Below are 25,760 nucleotides of genomic sequence, written 5' to 3' on the forward strand. Positions count from 1 at the left end.
AATCAGTCCCTGGTGCCAAAAAGATTGGGGACCACCATGCTAGAGGACTCCCTCGGGGTGGAGGGCCTGGGCTGGGATTCCCTTGCGTGTGGGGTTGGGACGTGAGATGTCTGTGCGGCTGCCATTACAGCCTGCACACTTCCCAGACAAGAAGAACCAAAGACCCCTCTCCTGGACCCAACTACCTTGAGGAATCAGATGGGGGGCCTGCCTGAGAGGTGGCTGAGGATGGGGGGCCCCGGCCCTGTCAGTGTGGCCTCAGGTGGAAGCACATGTTCCCAGGCCTCTGCCTTCCCTTTCCTCCTGGGTCGGGGGTGAGGGTACAGGGAGATACAGAGAGAAGGGCTGACCCAGCGTTTCCCCGCCAGCTGGGAAAGGCCACCAGTGTCAGCTGTCTCTCTGTCCCCTCTCCAGCAGCCATTCGGAGCTCCCAGAACTCTTGCCGGCCAGCGGTCCTCCTAAGGCAGAGGGTGGCCCTGGCTGTGTTCCCCCCGACCTTCCTCCCTCACGGGGGTCTTCCCCCCTGTCTCCCCAGCATCCTGTTTGCTGACATCGAGGGTTTCACCAGCCTGGCATCCCAGTGCACTGCCCAGGAGCTGGTTATGACCCTCAACGAGCTCTTCGCCCGCTTCGACAAGCTGGCTGCGGTGAGTCCCCCCCATCCCCCTGTGCCCACCACTGCCCTGGGGCCCCTGGGTGCCTGAGCCAGGGCCGGAAGGGTGGCCTGCTCCAGGCTGCCTGGGGTAGGGTGCTGGGGGGCGGCCACTGGAACTGGTGAGCAGGGCTGCACAGGCTGTGGCTGTGTGTTCTCACGCCCGCGTCGGCCCCGACCACATACTCAGAGGCGCTCTCACGGTGTCACCGGCCACCAGGGAACGAGCCCTCCATCAGCAGACAGGAGGTGAGGTCTGCCGGGAACGTGGCCCAGACCCCTGAATTTGTGGAATTTGTGTTTGGGGGAGCAAATTCGATGCCACACAGTCACTTTCCTGATGAAGGTAGCCAGAGTGATAAAAAAAAAATGAGAGAGTCTGAATCTCTACTGGCCAGCAAACAGCTGTGTGTCACCCCTGGGACTTCCAGAAAGAGGACTCCTCCATGTTGGGACAGATTAGAAGTGCCCCTCTACCCCCTGCCCGGACACGGAGTGTGAAGGACACATTGGTTTATTAGTCCCTGTCTATACGCTGTTGTCCTTTCCCAGCCTTTGTGACTTTGAGTCACGCTCTGTGCCTTTGGAGAGTCCTATATCGGGGACACTTACTGCAGTGTCCACCGGCATGTGGACATGTCCGTGGGCAGTCACAGGATGCCAGGCCAGATCACGGATGAGAGCCGGTGCCAGGGTCTCTGAGGGCATTGACGGGGGGCCTCACACCTCACTGATTTTATTACCGAACATAGGCAAGGTGAACAGCAACATGCTCAGCCCTTGGGCGGAGGAAGGGCCTTAAAGGAGAGTCCAGGGCACACAAATACTTGAGTTCCAGCATCCCAGCTTCATGAAATAACTTCTGGGATGCAGGTTTGGACAGCTCTGAATTGGTGATTAATGACAGTCCATCTCAATCCCAATTACTCATCAGTTGCAGCCTGTGGGATGACCCTGCATCTGGCGGGGCCTTCTGCTCATGGCAGTCTTAGCACACACGTGCTCACGGGCTTAGCAAAACTCCCTTGGATAAAAAATTCCAGGCTGAGGGTCAGGTGAGATTTAGTTAAATCTTGTTTCTGCTTCAGTCTTTCATAAAAGGAGAGTCACAAAACTGTTAGTAGAACCTTAGGCCAAGAGTCGGAGCGTGCCCCAGGGCTGGAGTAGGATGGGGCCCTTGCTCTCAACTCAGGGCCTCTCACACTGATGAGTCTGCCACCTTCGCTGCCACACTGAGCCAGTTGCATTCTCCCTGGGCCTCAGCTGTGGCCATAAAAGTGAGTTCTTGAGCCTGGGGTGGCTGGAATGCTTCTCCAGGGCTGTTCGGCCTGTTCTCTGTCCCCCATGGCTCCCGATAAGCCTGTCCCAGTGCTGGGGCCTCACCTCGTGCCAGCCCTGGGTCTGTGCTCGCTCCCCTAAAAGGCAAATTATTCCAGGCACAGGGTGAATCTGTTTGCTTCCTGTTTCTTTCCCTCCCACTTCTCTTTCCTGCTATTTTTAATTTTTAAAATTAATTTGCTTTCCAGGAGAATCACTGTTTACGTATTAAGATCCTGGGAGATTGTTATTACTGTGTCTCAGGGCTGCCTGAAGCCAGGGCTGACCACGCCCACTGCTGCGTGGAGATGGGCATGGACATGATCGAGGCCATCTCGTAAGTGCCCGTCTCCAGGGTGACTGCCCGCCTGTAAGGACATGTCCATCTCCAGGGGACTGCCCGTCTGCTGTCCCACAGCCCGAGTAACTGACTCATGTTGAACTGGTGAACGCAGGGAAACAGGACCCTGGCCACCCTGGAGGGTTGATCCACACCTGCAGGCCTTGGGTCTTCTCCTGGGCTGTCCACAGCAGCCTGGGAAGCTCTGCACAAAGGGACCTGTCCTGGGAGAAGGGAGGGCTTTGCAGACTCCAGGGCAGCAGGAGGTGTGGAGCCACTGCTCCAGGAGAAGGCGACTGGCTGGCAGTTGCACTGTGCCCTGTGCTGTGGGAGGGCCTACCACTCTAGCCCCTATGTCTTCTCAGAGCCACCCAGCCAAGGGTAGAAGTCACCAGTCCCATTTCTTCCCAGATGAGAAAGGTTGGGCTCACAGGCTAAATAGCTCCCCGGGGTAATACTGCTAGGCAGGTGGATGCAGACACAAATTTCCCATTTAAGAAAATCCATCCTTCCTGGGAGCAATAGCAAACAAGATCTTTGGGCCAATTCTTGATCACTGCTGACCACAGAAGAAGCCCCAGTCATTAAACGACATGGACAATCCAAGCTTACAGTCAGTCAAGGGAGAGGATCAGAGATGCATCCAGGATTAATAGTTGTGAGCTTTAGAAGTAGCCTGGGTGGGGCAAAAGAAAAGCCACAGTGGGCAAGGTCAGAGGTCAGAGTAGCTGGCCCAGGAGGTGGCCGGGTCCATCCTGTTTGTCTCAGTTCCTTTCGACGGTGTTTTCCGAGTGCCTCTGCGTGCCTGGGCTAGACACGGGGCCAGAAGCATGGAGTCTGTTGAGGGAGAGAGACCAGGACTCCCGCTGCTCTGATACCAGGCATGCCCAGTGTATATCATCAGGTAAGAGAGGCAAACTGCAGTGGAGGGCCCAAGAGAGGGCAATTGATTCCACTGGGAGGACCAAAGGAAGCTTCATAAAGGAGGTGGCCTTGGAGTTAAGCCAAAAAGGCAGAATGAGAGACATTAACCTAAACAAGTGTCCAGAGGTCTTGTGGACGGAAGACACAGCTCCAGCAGAGGTATTGGCAGAGTTGATCCCGGGATGAGAGAAATGCTGGGTGACCTAAGTATTCCCTGTAGTGGGTGTCAGCCTCTTGGTGGTAGGATGGGGCAAGAGCTGGAGTTCACATGGTGGTCCTGCCCAGCTGGCCAAGTCAGACTGCCAGGCCCATGGCTGGCCGAGTGGGCCCATACGCAGGGAGTCAGGGAGGGTCCAGGCCCCTAAAAAGTGCAAATGTGAGCCTCCCCCCAGAGCACCGGCTCCCTCTCCTGTGCCCCAGACACACACCCAGAGCTGCAGAGCTTCCATCCGACTCCCCCTCCTACAGGCGGCCCACCCATCTACTGGGGACCCCCGGGTACGTGCATGGTGCATGTGGTGGGGTTGGAGCTGTCTTCTAGCACGTGGAGATCCCTGGTCGCTTGCACCTGCCCCAGCTTCCTTTCTTTCCTGGGCAGGGTCTATGTTCTCTTTCTCCATCATCCTGCTAATGTCGAAGAAGCAGCAATGTGGATAAATCTGACAATTATATGAATGGAGTTTGGAGTGACTGTAACTTTCCTGTTGACTCAAATCGGCACTAACGTGTGCTTGCATTTTCAGAACACAACTTAGTTGATGACTGAGGGTGGCGCTGGCTCAGGTGTCCTAGCTGTGGGGGGAATCAGTGGGGCCTGGATTCTACTGTGAGGTGCTGCGCCACCTTGTGGGCAAGATGGGAAACAGCGCTCTCACAGTTTATAGCCACTGAGCACCAAGGGCTCAGCCCTTGCCCTTCAGGTTGAACAGTTTCAGACTCTGGATTTGGGCTGCCCAGAGAGAAATGACTCTTTGACCCCTACACCTTCTCATGCACCCTGACCCCATGCCTTCCAGCCACCCCCAGTCTCTAAGCCTGGCCCTGACCCCTTCCCAGCCTTACCCCTGCTCCATCCCCAGGCTGGTCCGGGAGGTGACAGGTGTGAACGTGAACATGCGTGTGGGAATTCACAGTGGCAGAGTGCACTGCGGTGTCCTTGGCCTCAGGAAGTGGCAGTTCGATGTCTGGTCTAACGACGTCACGCTGGCCAACCACATGGAGGCTGGAGGCAAGGCGGGGTGAGTGAGTGACGGCAGCTTCCTGCCTGGCCCCACCCAGGTGGCTGTTGTGGAAGGGGGCCAGGATGGGCATGACTGGGTAACTGTGGCCCTGGGGGTGGCAGAATTTAAGTGGGATTCCTCTAGTAACTGAGCACTGACATCACACACAGACAATTTGTAGGGAGCATGGTCCCAACCTTCACCTAATGTTCATCCAGAAAATATTTACACAGAACCTGGTGTCCTGTTTTGAGATGCAGGAGGTAGGGTAGACTTCTAGATGGGGGAGGAACCCTGGATAATTTCAGGGATGACCAGGACATATGGAGGTGGAAGGTGAGCTGGCCTGGCAGAAGGGGCAGGATAGGGGACAGGTGAGGAAGGCAGGTTTGGGGTAGGTGCTAGGCTGAGGACAGGCACAGGTAGAGGAAAACACAGCACTTCCAAGGAATGGAAGTAGAGCAGATGGCCTTTTAGGAACCAGTGGGAGAAACAGTGCGTCTGTGCAGAGGACACTCATGCCAGGCTGGAGAATTTGGACACAATCCTGTAGTCAGCAAGAGCCACCGCAGGCTTCTGCAGGTTTGTGAGACTGGAGGCCGTGTTCTCCTGGCAGGCTGACGGGTCACTTTATTATAATAACATGATGCCAGTGTGCTGTGGTGTGGTCTCGTCGGACGCGAGCTGGGGCCCACTGAGCCATCTTGATGACTTGGAGGGGTACAGTCCCTTGAGGGACCCAGGTAGGGGTGAGCATTTGAGCCAGAGCTCTGGGATTTGAATGATGACTCAGTCGGAGGCAGTTTGGTTCTGCACAGGAGCGGGGGTTCTGAATTCACATCTACTACTCTCCTCTCCCTGCTTGCCTCCCCACCCTAGACGCATCCACATCACCAAGGCCACACTCAACTACCTGAATGGTGACTACGAGGTGGAGCCAGGCTGTGGGGGCGAGCGCAACGCCTACCTCAAGGAGCACAGTATCGAGACCTTTCTCATCCTGCGCTGCACCCAGAAGCGGGTCCGGGGTCCAAGGGCTGGGGCGGGGTTGGGCTGGGCAGGGGCCTGCGGTGGAGGGGGGGACGATGGAAGAGCTTCATTACTTGTGGGAGGAATGTTTCTTGGACTGCTGCTTTCTTCACCTCTTAGTCTTTCCTTGAGTCAAGTCCCGATGCAGTCGTGATTCCTGCATCTCCAGAAGGACATGAGAGCCATAGACGCTTAGCAAAAGCTGATGGCAAACAGGAGATGTTTTCATTTTACTTCTGTTGCAAAAATGCAACAGACCTCAGATCAGTTAGTAACAATGCAACAGAGGGCCGTGAGATGGACATGAGGCATCAGGGTATACGGTGTCCTTTATTTCCATCTTGTTCCTTGTCTATTGCCTAACTAGGTTGATCTTGCTCTCTCTCTGCCCGTACTTATATATCTCTGTTTCTTCATACTCTGTCCTTCCCTCTCTCTCACTTTCTAGTCTTTCTTCTTCCTTCTTTTGTCTCAGCCCACACTTGCCAAAATATAAAATAGAATTATTAGCAGACTTCAGTGTTCTATTTTTAATAGTGTCATGTTCCATGTTCTTAATTTTTAAAGCAAACGAGAGTATTTTCTGTTTTACCCACTTTATATTTCTCCCTAGATTGAAATGCCTTTTACCTATAAATCTTCCAACTGAATTTATCTGTTGGTCAGAGCCCTTTGATAGAAAAAACTTCCCTGTTTCTTTCCTAAGGAGTTAGACTAAAGACAAAATTAAGCTGTGAGAAAATTTCAGCGAAAGTCTTGGAGACAGCAAAAGTAGATTTTTCAAAGTGGGCAGAATTGTTTGAGGCAGGCGCCCACCCTGGGAGGGACATCAGAGGGGTACCCCACCCTCTCTGGGCAGCCCAGCACATGGATCCTGGCTGCAGGGAGAGGGGTGTGGGGGGTGTTGAGGAGGGTCCCTGAGGGAGCTGTGTCAGGCCCTGCCACAGGCGCTTGGGAGAGGAATGGGAGGGTGTAGGTACTTTGGGGAAAGTGTCTTGTGGCTTAACTGACTCATTTTAAAGCGTTTGCTTGTTGTTTGGCTGGAGTATAAACGACCTGAAATCCTCCCAGGCCCTCCTCACACACCCTTCCTCTCCACTGGGCCCACAGGCCTTCTCATCCTGTCCCACCCAGGATAAAGGCTTACCCTTTGTCCTGGGTTCTCTGGGTCTTGGTTCTTCTAGCTTGACAAGTGGTCCAGAAAAGATGAAATGGGACAACCCCCAACCCTAGCCCCAACCCAGAGCCCAGTCTGCTGAAGCAGGCTGTATCTCTCCCTTCTGCCTCCCTGATAGTGGCTGCCTTCCCAGGCTCAGGGATAGAGAAGAGGGGAAGGCCACCCTGTTCCTCCCAGGACCTCTCCAGCCCTCCACCTCGAGCTCGTTTGGATGGATGGACAGATAGATTGTGGTTGGCACACGGAGACCTGGCTGAGGCCCCGTCTGTGTCTTTGTACAACGCATGTCAGCCCTTGAACCTCACGTTCTAATGACCCAAACCTCCCGAAGCTGCTGTTGAGCAGCAGGACCTGTTCTACTATTCATTGTGCTAGAACAAGCCTGTTTTGGGGTAGAAATTTGAATCTTAGATTTCCTCTCCCTCCATCACCCCCGGGCACTTTCAGACCCAGGCTCTAACATTCTGTGCCAATGACAGGTGTTACCACGCCCCATGGCTTCCCAGCACGACCAACCTCATCATCCTGTCCTGCTGCTCCCACCTGAGGCTCACAGCCCCCAGCCAGGGTTGGTCTGGGGAGTTTGGAGTGACTTAGGATGCTTTCTTGAGTGCACTTTAGGGCCCCAGGCTGTGCAGAGAAGGAAGAGGCTGCTGCAGTAACTCCCACCTGGCCAGGCACTGGGAGGAATGAAAGACTCCTTGCGTGGGCTCACCCGATGGGCCCTGTCCATGGGCTGATGCCTTTCTGTTGCTCTCCCAGAAAGAGGAGAAGGCCATGATTGCCAAGATGAACCGTCAGAGAACCAACTCCATTGGGCACAACCCGCCTCACTGGGGGGCCGAGCGCCCCTTCTACAACCACCTGGGTGGCAACCAGGTGTCCAAGGAGATGAAGCGGATGGTGAGTGGCTGGCGGGGCAGTGTGTGGGCCATACTCTCCAGGGCTGGGGCCCACTGTGTGGGTGAGGGGACTGGGTCAGGCCCCTCATGTGGCCAAGGGAACCTGGGGAGCCACAGGAGGAAATGTTGGAGAGGGGTTCACCCTGACTTGGAACCAGGAGCCAGAGCACCTAACTTCCAGCACTGGGCTTTCTCCGTGGGCCCCACCACTTTGTGGTATGCTGGATTTGACTTTGGAGTGAAGTAGCAACGCCCCCCCCACCCCCGGCAGAGCTTGCTGGTGCAGGCTGGACTCAGGGTCCCATAGAGCCTCCAGGGGTCTCTTGGAACTGTCTGCAGAACCCTGGGGAGTTAGGTGGGCACCAGCTTTTCAGACACCTTCCAGCATCTGATACATTTCCCAGACAGCTGAAACATATACTCTGGCTCAGTCACACAGAAAAAATCCCAGTGCTTTTTGGCAGGTGCCAGGAGATGGTCTTTTTGCCCTCAGGGCTGAGAAACACCCTGCTAATTCCAGTCTCCCTGTGAGACTATGCAGACTGAGTGTGGGCTGAGTGAGCTGAGGCTGTGGTAGGGACGCTGCCTCCATCTCAAGGGACCCTGCCTGCCTCGGGGGACAGACACCCTCAGCCGCCCCTGCACACACCGGGGACAGCTAATTCAGGAGGTGCTGCTAGGGTTCTATCAGTGAGGCTAGTAGGAAGACATCAGAGGGTGGGAAGAAGAGGGAGAGGGGTGACAGGAAGTCAGTTTCAGCAGCAGTGTTTTCTTTCTTTTTTCCTGAGAGCTTAGCTTCTACATCTGAACACACTCCTCAGCTCAAGGGCAGCCTGATTCCCAGGCAGGAGTTGCCCACCCTGAGAGAGGGATAGGGTTGTGTGTGTGTGTGTGTGTCCACTTAGTTCCCACAGATTTTGATAAAGGAATGGGTGGCATGCCACCCACACTAGGATCCCCACGTTGGGACTGGGTTTAAGTTGCAGCTGCAGTGACTAGAGACTCCAAGAGTCCAGCTGAGTCGGCAGACAGATCCAGGGACAGTCTGGGCACCAGTCATTCTGTTCCTTGCCAGCTAGCCAGTAGCAGATGACGAACTTTTAACGAAAATGCACAGAAGTGAAAAAGTGAGTTGAGTCAGGACCACCATTTTAACTTTTGACAGTAAAGAGGCAACTTGCAGGACACCAAGGTTATAATATAAGGCACAGAGTGTAGGAAGGCTGGCCTCTAGCCTCAAGGCTTTGAACTTGGACTCGGTCAGTGCCACCCAGGGCTCCAGGCACCACTCCGGCTTCCTCCAGGCCCCTCTGCAAAGCAATTGCTGGACCTTCTCTGTTCTCACCTTGGTTCCTTAACCATCCTCTGCAGACTCTGTACCATGTGCCCAGGATGCCCAAGAGGTGAAAGAGAGGGTGAGAGGAGAGGGGGAAGACTGAGAACAGGATGCAAAGAGGGAAGCTCTCATGCAGCGGGGAGGAAAGAGAAGCACAGGGGAGCAGGAAGACTGGAGAGAGAGGACAGAAAGTGTAAGGGGGAGATGGAGCGATGCAGGAGAACAGAGAAGAAAGTGATGCGGCGGGACAGAGGTGAGGAGGGAGAACCACCAGCAGGAAGGGTGCCTGCTGTCCATTCTCTGTTTAAAATCTTTGTAAAGTTTTTTTCTCTAGTGACGTTTAGTATAAGTAGACTCTTCGGTTATTTCGGAGTCTCAGAGGAGCCAGTTTGGACTATAAGCACCTATTCGGCAGACACATTAATCATTGTTAGGACAAGAAGCCTTGGAAGAATTAGCAGAAGGGCCGTAATTGGGAAACAGTCTCAGGGGAGACTGGCTGCCGGAAAGGTTCCTCGTGGTGTTAATTGCTTCGCCCAGAGGGGAGGAAATGGAAAGTGAGCAGAAGAGAAGTGTGGAGGACACCCCTGTAGAAGGAGAGAAGAGTTTCCCCACCACCCCCTCCTTGCTGGGCAGAGTTACCCAAGGGGCCAGGATCGAAGTACCATCTTCTGGGCCCCTGCCTGCACAGTCAGAGTGTCCTGTCTGGAATACCATTGGCTTTGGGGTGTTAAACCTGCCCAGGAACCCTGGAGAAAGATATGCAAAAACAGAGCTTCTTCCTGGACTTTCACTGAAACTGGGGTGGAGGGTGGGAATTAGATTAAGCAGTGACCGAGAGCAGTTAGAGGGTAGTAACTAGCAGTCAGAAGCTTCTTTCAGCTTTTTAGAGGTAGTGAGGAGCTGCACTGCTCTAGTCATGTGTTGTAAAGTCTCTAAGGTTATTTATTAATACAAAGGTTGGCAGGAGAGTGTGTAAGGTGAGGACTCGGGCACCAGACAGAAACACTGGGCTGAGCTGCTACCCAGAAGTGCTGAGGCAGAACTGCAGGAACCCATCTGAGGGTCCTCCTCCCTGGGCTGAGGACCACAGTCCTAGAGCTAGTGAGCAGGTCGGGGACTGGAGCCCAGTCTGCTGGCCCATGAGTTGTTTCTGTGTTTGTTTGTTTTTGCCATACCGGGTCTTCCTTGTGGCAAGCGGGCTCTTTGTTTGGGCACACAGGCTTTCTCTGGCTGTGGCTCATGGGCTTTTTGTCACGGCGCACGGGCTTCTCTTGTTATAGGCTCTGGAGTGTGCGGGCTCTGTAGTTACGGCATGAAGGCTTAGTTTCCCCAAGGCAAGTGGGATCTTAGTTCCCCGACCAGGGATCAAACCTGCATCCTCTGCATTGGAAGGTGGATTCTTAACCACTGGACCACGAGGGAAGTCCCTGGCTTGTGTTCTCAGAGGCCCTTTGCTGTGGTTCACCCAGCAAAGTGTTTCCTGACAGTCATCAGCTCACCACTCCAACCCGGCACTCAGGGAGCCTAGCACGGACCCAGCCCCCAACAGCAGCCCATACAAATGACCAAAGGAACGCTGGAGAAAGTCTGAGACAGGTTTGTTAGAAACATTTCGGCTCTAGTTCTGAGCTGTAGAGACCAGTATAGGCATAACGTGGCTTGGATGTCCTCTGAGTAAAACTTGCTGGCCCCTGTGGTGGCCAGCCCCGCACTGTGGCCTGAGGAGAATGGGCCTTGTACCCTGGGGGATCCCGCCTGCCCCCAGATCGGGCACTCACCTGAATGACCCCGACTCCTCCAGCCTCGAGCGGGGACGGTGTGGTGGGCCAGACCCTGCAGCCGGGACGGAGGGCTTGGAGATTCTCAGAGGACAAGGAGAGGGGAAGACCACCACCAGGCAGCCCGGGAGGCACTCGGAGCCCACAGTTGGGCCCCTTGGATGTGGCACTAGGGGCCACCGAGGCCCCTGGGAGCCCAAGCTGGTGGGGAGCACAGACACCTCTGTTCCCATGGGCCCCACGTCTATTCAGAGCCGGGAAGCTCTGACTCATGGAGACCAACCTAAACCCTTCTCCTCAGCGGGAATGAAGAGAGGTGTGTTCCTCTGGGGTTTGGGGCCCCCCCGACATTACCAGCCCCCTGTCTGCCCAGCAGTATGTTCCACGCTGGATCACAGGGACAGGAGGTCACCTCTGTCCTTGTCCTGGCAACCTGAAGCTGCCTGCCCGGGGTGCTTATGCCTCCCACGTCCCACCCCTCCCCATTTAGGGACCCCTCCCTCCATTCCGTCACAGTCAGACCCTGACACACTGCCATCCTTTGTGGACTTTGTAGACGGACTCTAGGTAGGGCCTTGAGTTGGTAACTCATAAGGGCCCCTCCCACCCTCAGCCCTACCCCGTGTGAGTGAACATCAGAACAGTAGTCAAACCGAGGCAGGTCTGACTACAGGTATCTCACCTCCTGGGTCCCCAGCCACTCCCAACCTTACAAGAACACAGATTCTCAGATACCAGAAAAGCTGTTTCAGGTAACTAAGTTTCATTTTCTTAAGCTCAAAACTTGTGAACTCCCAGATTCTCTGTGTGCTTGGCAGTGGTGGGAGGTGAGTGTCCATGAGCTGTGTGTGCATGGGTGTGCTCAGGCATGTGGGGATTCATTGACTTAGCAGTTTCTCTTATTTCCTTCTAAGTAAGTGGAAGAATGGAGAGGGTACCCACCAAGCCCCTGGTGGCTCAGATGGTAAAGAATCTACCTGCAATGCAGGAGACGTGGGTTCAATCCCTGGACGGGAAGATCCCCTGGAGAAGGGAATGGCTACCCACTCCAGTACGCTTGCCCGGGGAATTCCATGGACAGAGGAACCTGGTGGGCTATAGTCCATGGGGTCACAAAGAGTCAGACACAACTGAGCAACTAACACATATACACCACCAAACCCATGGTCCAGGAGGAAAGTGACGGGAGGTTTGGAGAAAGACGAGGAATCAGGTGTGGGGACTGGAAGAGCTCAGACACATGGATTTTGCCAGTGGAGGAAGTGAAATCACAGTGCACCCCCAGTGTCTGGCACAGAGCCTGTCCCAACCCCAGCTGTGTTCGCCAGATGAAGGAAGGAGCGGACGGCTGAGTACAGTGCTGTCTGTGTCCGAGCTCTGGGTGAACTGTGGACAGAGGATGAGCCTCCCTGTCTTCATCCCCTCTGTTCTCACTCTCCTCTCCTCCTCTCTCCATCCCTCTTTTTCAGGGCTTTGAAGACCCCAAGGACAAGTGAGTCACGTGCCCTTCTTCACTCCTGCTCCTCGGCCTGGGGGCTGTCTCCAAGCTACCTGGGGCTCGGTTTCTGTGCTCTACGGAGGATGAGCCCAGGACACGCAGACTTGGCTACAACTGAACAGAGCCCATTGCACCTGAGAGACCAACAGCCCAGGACCCCAGGACCCCGTAGAGAGGCTGGGCCTTGGGACCACCTGTTTATAATCTCCACTCCACACACACACACACACGTGCACACACAACTGCACACACACACACACTCTGCATGTGTGCCTGCACACACACACACGTGCAGCTCCCAGGATGGGGCAGGCCTTACACATTGGTTGCCAGCACCTGGCCACATCCCAGCGACCCAAGGGAGTATCCCCTTCTCTCTCCTCCACTTCCCCATCTCTGGGGCTGTCAGAAATCCCACTCGAGGACTGGGCTTCGCTCTAGAAGTAGAGTGTTTAGTTCAGCACCAAAAGATTGTGCAACATGTTTCCCATAGAGTCCCCAGAGTCAGGCAAGAGCAGCCAAGAGGCTCCCAGGCCTTGCGGCAGAGGTCTTGCTTTCTGGTCTCAGCCTTTGATTTCGGGATGAAGAGTGAAGAGCAGAGATTGTTACCTGCAGGGGAAAAAACAAACCTCTGATGATAATTCATGGTATCATTATCATATATAACATATATGGGCTTCCCAGGTGGCACTAGTGGTAAAGAACCCACTTGGCAATACAGGAGATGTAAGAGACGCAGGTTCAACCCCTTGGTTGGGAAGATCCCTTGAAGAAGGGCATGGCAACCCACTCCAGTATTGCCTGGAGAATCCCATGAATAGAGGAGCCTGGTGGGCTATATGTGTTATCATTATCGTATAATAATATATATACCAATAGAGTTAGAATATCCTTATGGTCAGTAGGCTTCCCTGGTGGTTCAGATGGTAAAGAGTCTGCCCACAATGCAGGAGACCCGGCTTCAATCCCTGGCTCAGGAACATCCCCTGGAGAAGGAAATAGCAACCCACTCCATTATTCTTGCCTGGAGAATCCCATGGACAGAGGAGTCTGTCAGGCTTACAGTCCATGTGGTCACAAAGAGTTGGACACGACTGAGCGACTAACACTTTCACTTTCACTATGGTCAGTGAAGCCCTCCCAGCCCGCGGGGGCGGTTTTCTGAGACTTGGGCAGTTTTCTGTGCATGTAAGCACTTAGGCTTCTGGCTGTCCTGGTGTCACTCTCAGCTTCCCACCCCCTGATTAGGGTTGATCCAGCCTCTCTAGTGGGTCTAGGTGCAGGGGCTGGGCCGTCTCCCCGCCCCTCGCAGTAGCGCCCCCTGGTGGTCAGCATGTCTTGTGTCTGCGGTTCCTTGCTTACCAGGAATGCCCAAGAAAGTTCGAACCCTGAGGATGAAGTGGATGAATTTCTGGGCCGTGCCATTGATGCCAGGAGCATCGACAGGCTGCGATCTGAACACGTTCGCAAGTTCCTCTTGACCTTCAGGGAGCCTGACTTAGAGAAGAAGGTACAGCACCCCATGTGGGAAGGAGAGACCCCAGGCAGAATTAGGACCACGGGGAGGAGGTTGAAGCAACAGGCTGGCTCCCTTCCCACTTCCATTACCATGGAAAGAGCTCCTCCTTGTCACCTCCATTTCCCCAGCTCTGACGCTGTCCTAACCAGGAAATGGGGCTTTTAGGGAGACTTTCTTGGTGGAAAAAGGTAAATCTTAATTTCTTTGTGCCTCAGTTTCCTTATCTGGAAAATGGGGATATTTAGCATACCTACTTCATAGTGTCAGTGAGGATTAAACAAGTCCATGTGTGTAAAACACATGAAACAGTATCTGCCACATAGTAGATGTTCAGTAAATATTGCTATCTGTATTATTGTTATTATCATTATAATGACAAATGGGCCGTCAGCTGCCTTTGGCACACTGGAACCTCACAGTATTCGAGTTGGAAGGGGTGGTCAAGAGCTCTTTGTCCCCCCTCCTTAAATTGTGACTGAGAAAGTAAAGCTCAAAGTAGTTGGGTGACTTGCCCTAGGCCACCCAGTGAGGTAATGACAGAGCTGGAACCAGACAGAGCGGGCCCAGGGTCTCTGCTACATGTGACAGGGTCTCCCTTGTGTTTGGGCATCATGGGATCATGTGAACTCATGTCGTGGCCAAGTGAGGCACACCAAATCAGGAGGGGAAAGCTATGAGAAGGGAACTTAGTCTGCTTACCAGCATAAATGGAACTGACTCATGCATTACCCTCTCTCTGTCAGCACAGCCATTCTTGCAGCCGGCTGATGTCATGGGAGGGGTGGGAGCTGGGAGTCAGGACCTTGGAGATGAGCTCTGTGACTCTTGACAAGTCACCTGGCTTCTCTGAGACCCAGCATGCTCATCTCTGAAACAGAAACAGCAGCAGTCCTGTGCCTGTTTCCTGGGGCTCTTGTGAGGATGTGTGGTGATGCCTGCAGGCTCCGGCACGTGTCCTAGTGTGTAGGTGGTACTCAGGAACGTGTGCCATGATCGTTATGGATTACTCTCATGGTGACCCAGCCTGCAGAGTTTCTGGTTTAACATAGTTCAGCCACCCTCCCCACGGCCACCACAGAGTGGTGAGTGGACTGATTTCTTGGGAGCTGAGGCCAGTGCTCATTCTTGACCTGGCCTTCCAGGTGTCAGGAGTGGGCAGTCCCGGCTGTGTCTGGGGTGAAGGGGGCTGGAGCAGACTGGCCGGGTGACTCCGCCCCCTCACCCTGTCCATGTCCTCTCAGTACTCCAAGCAGGTGGATGACCGATTCGGTGCCTACGTGGCATGTGCCTCGCTTGTCTTCCTCTTCATCTGCTTTGTCCAGATCACCATCATGCCCCAGTAAGTACCTCATCCTTTCCAGGCACCCTCTTCTGGCTGTAGGGGCTCTAGGGGGTAAAAAGGAGGTCATAGGAGATCAGAGGGGGGTGGGATCTGAGCTGCATTTGCTCAGATAGGAGAGAAGTCTCCAGATGTGTGTTCAGGGGAACCAGGAAGCTGAGGTCTGCCTTCTCCCTGATGAGCAGGCAAAGTGCTCATTGTGGGGAACTTCTATCTGGGCCCAGGCCAGCGCATGGGACACCCCTTCTCTCTACTTCATCCTCTCATCCTGTTTTAACACAGACCACTGTTGCCCACTGAATCACCCAAAGTATTCACCTGATTGTTTTCTGTGTGACCTTTGGTTCTTGCAAAAAGTCAATACATCTTTAAAAGATAAGGGTTGAACTTCCCCAGTGGTCCAGTAGTTAAGATTCTGTGCTTCCAATGCAGTGGGCGCAGGTTGGATTTGGACAGCTGGTTGGACTGAGGTCCCACGTGCTATGCCACACAGCCAAAACATAAAAAATAAATAATTTTGTTTAAGATAAGGGTTTTCTGCTACTCTGGATATTTCAAAGACTGGATCTCAGATTCTGAAGGCTTCTCTCAAAGAGATGTACCTGAACTTTTCTGAGGACTGGCCGTGTCCTGAGAGAGGCCTGTGTCTTCTGAGGGTACCACTCGGAAGTGGGCTGTTGGAAATGAGCTGTTTGTTAGATAGTCAATCACTGTAGGCTCACAGCTAAGTGAGAAAGATAACCGCTCCACATATGTATTTATGTATGTGTATGTATATATATATGCATATATACACATCTTTTACTTTTCGTTAAGCAATATTTTAAGCATACAGAAAAGTAATTAATGTAATCAACACCCACCCCATTGGTAGAACAATTGTTAATATTTTGCAACTTTTGTTTCGTCTGCTTTTTTCTGATTTTTTAAAATTGAAGTATAGTATATTTAGAATGTTGTGTTAGTTTCAGGTGTATTTCTGATTTTTTAAGGTAAATTTTAGACACAGGGACATTGTGCCCCTGGTAAAAACATCAATCTACACCTGTTTTAAGGGCATTTTGCTTTTTAACCACTGTGCCTCCTATACCAAACAAAACTAACCCCAGTTCCTCTGCAATCATCTAATACCAAGTCTATGTTCAGATGTCCAAAATCATACCCCTAAATGTCTTCTGCTCCTAATTTATTCATAGCCAGGATCTACTCAAGAGTCACAGGTTGCATTTGGTTATGTCTCATAAATCTAACACTCTAGAAGTGTCCCCTCACCCCAACACCTTCTGTTTTTCATTTTGAAATAATTATAGACTTATAGAAAGATTGCAAAAGTACTGTGGAGGGTTTCTGTACATCCTTCATCTAGTTTCTCCTAATGTTGACAACCCACGTAACTGCAGTGCTATAGTCAAAATCGGGAAGTGAGCATTGCGACGATACTATGAACTAATCTACAGGCTACATTCTCATTTCATCCGCATTCCCCCAAATGGCCTTTTTGTGTTCTAGGCGCTGGGCCAGGACCCCACATTGGATTTAACTGCTGTATCTCCTTAGTCCCTTCCAGTCTGTGATGCTTCCTCAGCCTTTACTGATCCTTCGTGGCCTTGGCACTTTTGTTGAGTACTAGCCAATTAATGTGTAGAATGTCTTGGGCTTCTCTGGTGGTCCACTGGTTAAGACTGTATGCTTCCAATGCAAGGGGCCCAGGATTCAATCCCTGATCTGAGAACTAAGATCCCACAAGCTGCAGGCAGCCAAAAAAAAAATTTTTTTTAATGTGTAGAATGTCTCGATTTAGAATGTCTCAATTTAGGTTTGTCTGATGTTTCCTCATGATTCGATGGAGGTTATTTTTGACAAGAATCCCACAGAAGTGTCCTCAGTGCATCATATGGAGAGGTGCACGGCGTCATGGTGTCCTATTACTCAATGCCTTTTGTTTTTTAATGGTGCTCATTGTTGAAGAGATGGCCCTTGCATTTGTGTCTGCTGTGACCCCATCAGAATACTGCAGGTGAAAACCAGACACCAGCAGCCAGCTGCTCCCTGGTTAGGCAGCTAGTGCCCATTGCCCCCTGCACTGAGGCCTTGCAGAGCTGGTGGGATTGTGGGTCTTTACGGCATAGGACCTATGTTCAGTAATGAAATGGAGCTATAGGTATAATAAGCAACTTAGACTTTCTGTCCCATTGCAGCTGAGAGTCCCCTTCGCTTGGGTGCACAGTCCGCCTCCTTGCTGCTTCTCTTTTTCTGCAGCATGGCTTGGGGCTGGGATTTTGCAGATCCCTGCTCTGCCAGCAGCGGCTTCACTCCCTTCTGGCCACAGCTCCGAGCTGCTAAGGCATGGACAGAGGTCGTTCTCTGGTTGTCCTCTCTCCAGGGAAGTCTTAAAAGCTACTTTAAAGGTCTTTCTTTCTCTCTGAAGAGAGCTCTCTCTCCCTGTTCTATTTGTTTAAGGCAGATAAGTGCTGGCTCCTGGGAGAGCCTGGAACAAAGACGCCTCCCTGGAGGTGTCCACCTGCCTTCTGTGTCCCCCACTTGCCTCTAACCTGTGGACAACACCTGGCATCTCAGGCCATCTCACTCCCTGAAAGGGAGAAGGAGTGTCTGAGGCCTCCTGTGGTTGGTGGAGAGTGCCGTGCCTCGGCCAGCCCCTGCCCCAGGAGAGCCGTGGCAGGCCCCAGATGGAAAGTCATCTGCAGTTCTCTCGTCCGAGGATTCTGGCTCTTGGTGAACATTAAGCTCACCCGTGATCTGCTTCTGTAAGGAGGGACAGTGCGGAGAGCCTGGCGGGTTTTATGACTTTCGTTGAGCTGGGTGGGAGTAGGGGAACAGAAACTGAGCAGGACTTGTTGTGCAGCCTGACAGTGGGCAGAGGTTTAGGGGCTCTGCCCTCCAAAGGGACATGTCACTACTGTTTCTCAGAGTGGCTGGTTGGGTGGTTGTCAAATGCATTTCTATAAACGATGGCCACTTATCAAATCAATGTTCTATCTTCAGAGTTACTTGTCAAGCCATGAGTGACTACCTAGAGGGAACAACCAGGTGATTTTTAAAATGGGTCCTTCCAGGTTAAACAAAGTGAGTTTATGGACAGCTAAGAATCAGGTAAAACATTGAGCAGGTGTCACCAGTTCTCCATTCGGCCCCCCTGAGGGCTGTGCTCCCCCAGGAAAGTGACAGGACCAAGAGGAAGGGCAGGAGCCAGACCGTTACGGAGGAGGGTCCTAGACCGGCTCACAAGGCTCTAATCTCCCCTCGGTGAGTCAGGGGCCAGGCACCAAAGACTGGGCAGTGGGTGCAGGAGAAATGGAGCAAGTTCTACTTCCTTCGCAGGACCTCTCAGAGCCCTAGAATTCCCACCTCCTCTCTCCTTCCAGCTCCGTGTTCATGTTGAGTTTCTACCTGACCTGCTTCCTGCTGCTGACCTTGGTGGTGTTTGTGTCCATGATCTATTCTTGCGTGAAGGTGAGTCCAGTTTACACTTGAGCCCTAGTTGCCTTCTCCCCTCCCTTCCCAGCCCTCTGATAAGCTCCCCTCGCTGGAGCTGGAGGGTCATGCCCGGGACCCAGGTGCCTGAAGCTGGATCATAACTCTTGATTGGCACTGGCAGCAAGCTGGATTGCAGGGGCCATAGTTTGTCAGGGGGTGCTTATTTGTACAGGCTGTTTCAGTTAGCTTTTGCCCATCTCTGCAACAAGAAGATACTATTGCCACCTCTTCCACCTGTCCCCTGAGTATCAGATGGGCCGAAGGAAGGGCACCTAGCACAAAGCTGAGAACAGAGCAGGGGTCGCTAAATATCTGCTGAAAGAATGGGCGAAAGAGATCGCACCTCTTCTGTGTTCCAGTGTGTCCCAGAGATGGCCCTGGAGGAGGCCTTAGAGATGATGGCTTTTGAGCTGCCCATCACATAGATGAGAAGGAGATCCAGAGTGGTCCATTGTTTCAGACTAGGCCACATGGCCTGTGATTTGGATGTGAGCCCCTGCTCTGTGTTTTTCTCCCATGTCTCCTCTTAGGCATGCCGTGTCGCCATTCACGCTGTGTGCTTTGAGGGGACCTGACCACAGGTCATTAGGGTCATTTGTAGAAATCACTCAGGTTCCCATTTGCCTTGCCCACCAAACCTCTTCCTCAGTTCTTTCCCACTGGTTTAAGAATTCCCTGATGGGCCCAGTCTGGTTCTGGAAAGCACTCTATCCCAGCAGGGACAAGCCCTCCCCAGCTTGTGCTGTACCCATTTCTCTGCTCCTCTTGGACACTCACTTGGAGCCAAGCCCCTTGGGGCCTCAGGCCCTGCCACCACTGCCTACACCCTCTGCAGGGGGCACCGTGTTCTCCTTCCTGGGGAGCTGGGCCTTTGTCACCTCCAAAGTCCTCTTTCTCCCTCCACCCTCCAAACAGAGTCCTTCATTGGGCTATTCACTGTGTCATCACCTGATGGTCAATATCTTGAAGGACTGATTGTCAGAACCGGAAGGACCTTACAACCATCTGGTGTGCTACAGCCCTGCCCCTGAGTGGGTTCAGAAAGAGGCAGGGCTGGCCAGGGTGACTTGGCAAATTGAGCTGAGTGCTCAGCCTGTTGCTGTGCTGCAAGGTAGGGGTTAATCCTGGCTCCCTGCCTCTGCACCAGCTCCTTCCCTGAGGCTACGACCTTGCTCCTGCTCCGTGTTCAGTCCCTCTTGCCTTTTGGTCTTGCTGTGGTCAAGCCTGCCCCCCCCGAACCTGTTTGTCCCCCCCCGTGGACAGTCCCACTTTCTTCATCTCATGCCTGTAAAAGCACACCGTATATTCACAAGAGCCAAAAAGTGGAAACAGCCCAGGTGTCCATCAACAGATGAATGAATAAACAGAGTGCTATATCCATACAATGGAGTATTATTCTACCATAAAAAGGACTGAGATTCTGACACATGCAACATGGATGAACCCTGAAGACACTGCACTAAGTGAAAGAAGCCAAACACAAAAGGACATGTATTACATGATTCCATTTATCTGAAGTATCTAGAATAGAGAAATTCACAGAAACAGAGTGTACACTAGAGGGTACCAGGGGCTGGGAGAGGGAGCATGAAGAGTTATTGTTTACTGGGTTCAGAGTTTCTGTTTGGACTGATGAAAGGGTTTGGGAAATAGAAGTGCTGGCTTCATGGCATTGCAGGTCATTCATGCCACTGACATGGACACTTAAAAATGGTTAAACTGGCAAATTTTATGTTATATATATTTCACCACAATAAAACAACCTTAAAAAAGAAAAAGCATACCATAGCTAAAAGGGCCTCTTAAACATTCTTTTGCTGAATGCTCAAAAAAAAATCTTTCCTTTTTTTAAGTTATAAACTGAGGCAAAGTCACTGTTCATTTGAGGAACTTAATGAGCCTATTCAAATCAGAACCAAAGTTTTGTTCACAATTTTTAAACTGGAACCTAGATTTCTCTCTTTTCTGTTAGCTGCTGTGGCAAACCTGAGCTACAGTGAATTCATTTGGTTTGTGTTCCCTGTTTTGAGTGTGTATCTGCCGGTGGGGGAGAGGGGGAGAGGCGGGGTGGGGGAGGGACGGGGGACATACCCATTTCCCCACCTGTACCGCCATGTTGAGTTAGTTCTCTGGTCGAATGAATTATTTTTGCCACTGTCGGAGATTATTTATAAAAATCTTCCCTGCCTCCTTCTGTTTTATTGAATCTACCTATTTTGTAATCAACGTCACAGTCAATCAGCTTGCTCTCAATTCCTCCATGCAGCTCGGGGATTTTCTGACTGCTCTGAGGCCTCAGTTTTCCTGGGGGGATGGGTTGGGGGGCGGGGGGTGGTTGGAACACTTACATCCCCCACCTCCACCTCCCCACACCCTTCTACCAGGGGAGCCTGCTTCTTCCGTCTTGCAGATGTAGAGTTTCTATAAAGGGTGTATTTAGAAAAAAAAAAGTGCTCTGTGATTTATCAAGCCTGAAACCTGCTGATCTAGGTAGGCCAAGAGGCAAATAGACTCTAACACCCATCTTGGGGTCCTGGCTGCATCTGTCTCTCACAGCCTCTGATAATCCATCTTCTCAGCATTTATCCACTTTCTGTAAAGTAGACCCCAACCTGAGCAATTGTCTGTAGTATGAACTCCTCTTCCAGTTAATCTTTCCTCTTCGTGTTGTGCATGAACTGCACCCTAAGATGTGAAGGAGGTTAAGTCTCCCCTTTGGTGTCTCTGCAGCAGGGCAGGTTGGCCCTCCCTTCCCCACCACACTGCCTGCAGCCTGACTGACTGAAAGTTGATTATATCACCTTCTCAGGTATTGCCATGAAGCTGATAGAACTGGAATTTTCAGTGTCAGTCTGTTTTTCTCTGTGAAAAGATTTGCCAGAACTCAGACATTTTTCATCTTATTCCCACAGTTTCTCAGATGTCATGGCTAGTGGCGTTCCGATGAGACACAGCAGTTCCTAAACCACCCCCGCCCGCACTGGGCTCCTCAGATCCAAAGCCAGGCGGTTCTGTCAGACATGGTCTCTTTCTCTGTTTCATTTACTTTTCCATTTCCCCGAAACAACTTGGACTTGGATGATTTCTTAAATCATCCATATTTTATTCTTTTTGAAGAGAGAAACATGAAGAAAGTGTAGTCTGAGTCAGTTGACATAGTCTTCTTAGCCATCTGTCTGGGAGCAATTCCCGGGTCCTTTCTATTGGAAGGTTTTTCTGAAATGTGCTGCTCACCAAGGGCCCTGAGTGTGTTTTCATCTCGGGCCTGTGTGATCTCTTCCTGACACAGCTTAGTCCAGATCACACACACACCTAGATTTCTCAGCAAGACTAATTTGGAGCCTTGATCTTCCTCTTGTCCCAAAGTCCTGGTCTCGCTGCCCTCTGGAGCTCCTCTGCCTGGGGTACCTTGTCCTGAGGAGGGTCCCCTGAGCGCCTCCTTCTGGTGAGGCGCTTAGAGGGCTGTGTGGACACCCAGACACTCTAGTCCTTTCTCCCCTTGGCATTGGTGCTGATCTGGGCCCCAGAGCTGTTCAGAGAAAACCATGCTAAATCCCTCTTTGCATCACACGTGGTCCACAGACTCAGACAATCTCAGATTGGAAGGTTCCCAAACAGTGAGGCAGTCCAGACAACCACCTGAGCCTGGAACCCCTTTGCAATAACCCTGCGAGATCCAGGCCGGCCTCTGCTGGGTCCCCTCCAGAGGGGCAAGCCTGTAACATCTCCTGAGTGCAGCCCCTTCCCTGTTTGGCTGGCTCTGCCTGGTCCATCAGTCTCCCTGTCCCTCCGTCCCGTCATCATCCAGTGAAGGGGCCGAGAGGCCTGCCCCCAACGCCACCCAAGTGGGTAGAAGAGTGTGCCTCCCTTCTGTTCCTACACTGGATCAGGGTCCTCTGTCTCTCCTGTGGCTCCTCAGCATGTTCTCTCTCAGAAAGCCAAACTGCTTTCCTGCAGTTTGGGAGCTGGGTACAGATAGGCCCAGAAGGTGTATCTGACCAGAGCTTCCTACAGGCCCTTGTCTGCCCTGTGCAGTCACCAAAAAGCCCCCTGTCCCTCTCCCTGAAGCCTGAATGTAGCCAAGTCCCACCTTGCCAGCTCTCCTTCCTACCACTCTACCCTGACTGCTGCCCACGGCTTCTAAAGTAAGGTCTTACTCCACCACCAGTACCTCTCGCCTCCCAGTACCCCTGTCCTGTGACCACTGCAGAATCCCACACCCACGTTTCCAGATGCTTGAGCTCACACTCTGTCTACTAGACAAGGGTGTGCTGCTGCCGGGCACAGGTCATCTAGGGGTGGAGAACTCTTCATGCCAGGAAGCAGAACTTAGGTTCCTCCTGTGGCTTTTCAGTCAGGCTGTCTCAGGTCCAGAGCCCAGCTGTGCCACCTTGCCTGGCCTTTCCCAAACCTTGAAGGCACCTTTTATTATATTCGCTTTGCAGATGAGAAGAATGAGGCTCCGAGTGGTTAGACAGCTTTCCCTAGATCCCAGAGCTAGGAAGTGGGGTTGGTGTTGGTGTTTAGTTGCTAAGTCATGTCCAACTCTTTGCAACCTCATGGATTGTAGCCTGCCAGGCTCCTCTCTCCATGGGATTCTCCAGGCAAGAATACTGGAGTGGGTTGCCATTTCCTTCTCCAATGTATCTTCCTGACCCAGGGATCAAACCCACATCTCCTACATTGGCAGACAGATTCTTTACCACTGTGCCATCAGGGAAGCCAGGTAATGGGATAGCTGGGTTTTAAACCCAGATGGTTCTAGACTCCAGAGCCCACAACCCTTCCCTCAGGACGCTGTCTTTGTTAATATGTCCAATTGACCCCTGAATGGCCAGGTGATGAGAGCAGTAGTGTGTCACTGTCTGCCTGCTTTGTTCTGAAATTCTCGTATCTTTTAAAATTTTTTTTCTGAAGCAGGAGCCACTGCTTCTGTTATTAGCTCCTTGTCAGAAAGTCTGTTTTCTTAAATGTTCTGCTGTCAGATTGCATCCAGATTTCATTCCTGGATACCCTGGCCCCACATCACAGTAAGGGAACCAGGACCCCAGGGAGGTCACTGATTTGCCTGGAGACTTTCAGAGAGACCAGGATCAAAGCTGTCCCTTACCCAGTCACGGTTTATTGTGTTGCCATTCCCATTTTTCAAGTTGAATTGATTTGAATTAATCAGATTGGGAATGTACTGGATGGGAATTTTTTTTAATTGACTCTTTTCCTGAGCTGTGCCAGTGAACAGGCATTGAGCAATTGGTTTGCACAGACACAATCATCCTGCCAGACAAATCCCCTCCAGGATCTGTTTGCAGCTGCAAGGCAGCCCCACGAGGAGATTCTACTCCAGGTGAATAATTTTATTGTTTACACCAGAGTTAGTACAGGTAGGATTTCGGGTCAATATACAGGAGAAATTTTTATTCCAGGAGATGAGATATTCCATAAACCTTTGCCAGGCTATTACAAGTTTATTCCTGGTTGAATTTTGTTTAATAGGCTGCAGTTCTTCTCTTGGCCTCTGGGTGGCCCCTGTGGGGCTCCTGGTCCCAGGTTCACCAGGAAGCCTTTGTGCCCATTTGTCCCCAACCACCTTTCTGGCCATGAGTTTGAGCAAACTCCAGGAGATACTGAAGGACAGAGGGAGGGTCAGACACAACTTAGAGATTGAGCAACAACAACCACCACCTTCTATGGGCTTCCCTGGCAGGTTAGTGGTAAAGAACTTGCCTGCAATGCAGAGACATGGGTCTGATCCCTGGGTCAGGAAGATACCCTGGAGAAGGAAATGGCAACCCACTCCAGTATTCATGCTTGGGAAATCCCATGGACAGAGGATCCTGGCAGGCTACAGTCCATGAGGTCGCTAAAGAGTCGGACATGACTTAGCAACTAAACAACAACAAAACCACCTTCTATAAAGGCTTTAGCATCTAGTAATAACTTGCCTAAATCAATCATTACACTGGTAATGAGAGACGCCATTCAATTGATGGATAGGGTGATCAGAACTGAAATAGTTTAAGCAACATGGGGGATGGGAGGATGAAATGGCAAAATTTTAAGCAGGCAAAGATTAGAAACCATCTGTCATACCGTTTCAGAGTAAGTACCTCATGCTACTGCCAAAACACTTTCCACAGCTGTGAAACCAAAAATTCCTTTAATGAGAAACAAGGACTTTTGTTCTTATTGGCAACATAGCTCTTTAAAATGCAAATATTAACTAAATTTTCTACTGAATTTAACAGCTTTCAAAGCACTTTCAAATGCATCATTTCACTGAGTCTTCATAACTACCCTAGAATATCCACCACCCAGGAAAGTAGATATTCCCTGTTTACCAATAAGGAAACTGGGACTCTAAGATCTTAATGACTTTCCCAGGATCACACAGTAAGGCTGAGCAGGAATTTTTTTAAATAAGCACTTTATTGAGATATAATTCACATACTAAAAAATTCCCCTTTATAAAGGTCATAAAATTATAATTCAGTAGCTTCTAGCATATTCACAAAATTCTGCAACTATCACCACTAATTCCAGAACATTGTCATCATCCCCAAAAGAAACCCTACACCTATTCGCAGTCACTCCTCATTCCCTGTTCCTCTCATCTGCTAACAACCTCAAATCTATTTCCTGTTTCTATGAATTTGCCTGTTCTGGGCATTTTGTGTAAATTGCATAATACAATGTGTGGCCTTTTGAAATTGGCTTCTTTCACTTAACGTATCTCAAGGTTTGTTCATCTTGTACCATAAAACAGCACTTCATTCCTTCATCTGTGACCAAATAATATTTCATAATGTAGATTTACTACATTTGGTTTATTCCTTCATCAGTTGATGGACATCTGGGTAATTTCCACTTTCAGGCTATTAATGTTGCTCTAAACATTTGCATATAAAGTTTTATATGGACTTATGTTTTCAGTTCTCTTGGGTATGTACCTGAGAGTATAAAAGAGTGGGTTCAGTCAGAGTTCAGATTACCCTCCAAAGGAAGTGTTTTCTCAGAAAAAAATGCCACAGACTCAGTGCTCCATGAACACAGCTGAGAGGCACCCCTGCTTGGCACATGAAGTTCAAGGTCTTCACCACTCAGCCTAGAGCCCAAGTGGGTTGCAAGCCTCCGTCCCTGCTACAGTCCTTCTATGTGGTCCCTTCTTTCCCTCTGCTGAATAGGAAATGGACTTGTTGGTAAGGCAGAGGGAGATTTGGAGCAGAAAAGATAT

At 51.3% G+C, this 25,760-nt stretch overlaps 1 protein-coding gene across 2 annotated transcripts in view; it reads left to right on the forward strand.

Moving 5' to 3' along the window:
* The window catches only part of ADCY5 (adenylate cyclase 5), a 158,216-nt gene that overhangs the window by 109,488 nt on the left and 22,968 nt on the right, over window positions 1-25,760 (forward strand). Inside the window, exons 4-12 of one of the 2 annotated variants that reach the window (XM_081571742.1) lie at window positions 536-647; window positions 2,179-2,306; window positions 4,313-4,471; window positions 5,333-5,474; window positions 7,422-7,562; window positions 12,148-12,170; window positions 13,542-13,686; window positions 14,937-15,034; window positions 18,418-18,505. In XM_081571742.1, coding sequence (XP_081427868.1) covers window positions 536-647; window positions 2,179-2,306; window positions 4,313-4,471; window positions 5,333-5,474; window positions 7,422-7,562; window positions 12,148-12,170; window positions 13,542-13,686; window positions 14,937-15,034; window positions 18,418-18,505 — 1,036 coding nt within the window. The remainder of the gene's footprint in view (window positions 1-535; window positions 648-2,178; window positions 2,307-4,312; window positions 4,472-5,332; window positions 5,475-7,421; window positions 7,563-12,147; window positions 12,171-13,541; window positions 13,687-14,936; window positions 15,035-18,417; window positions 18,506-25,760) is intronic. The other variant, XM_081571743.1, reaches the window with a different exon arrangement.

The sequence above is a fragment of the Giraffa tippelskirchi genome, chromosome 2, assembly GCF_054371585.1.
Source record: "Giraffa tippelskirchi isolate mGirTip1 chromosome 2, T2T-mGirTip1v1.2.pri, whole genome shotgun sequence".
Taxonomy (NCBI): Eukaryota; Metazoa; Chordata; class Mammalia; order Artiodactyla; family Giraffidae; genus Giraffa; species Giraffa tippelskirchi.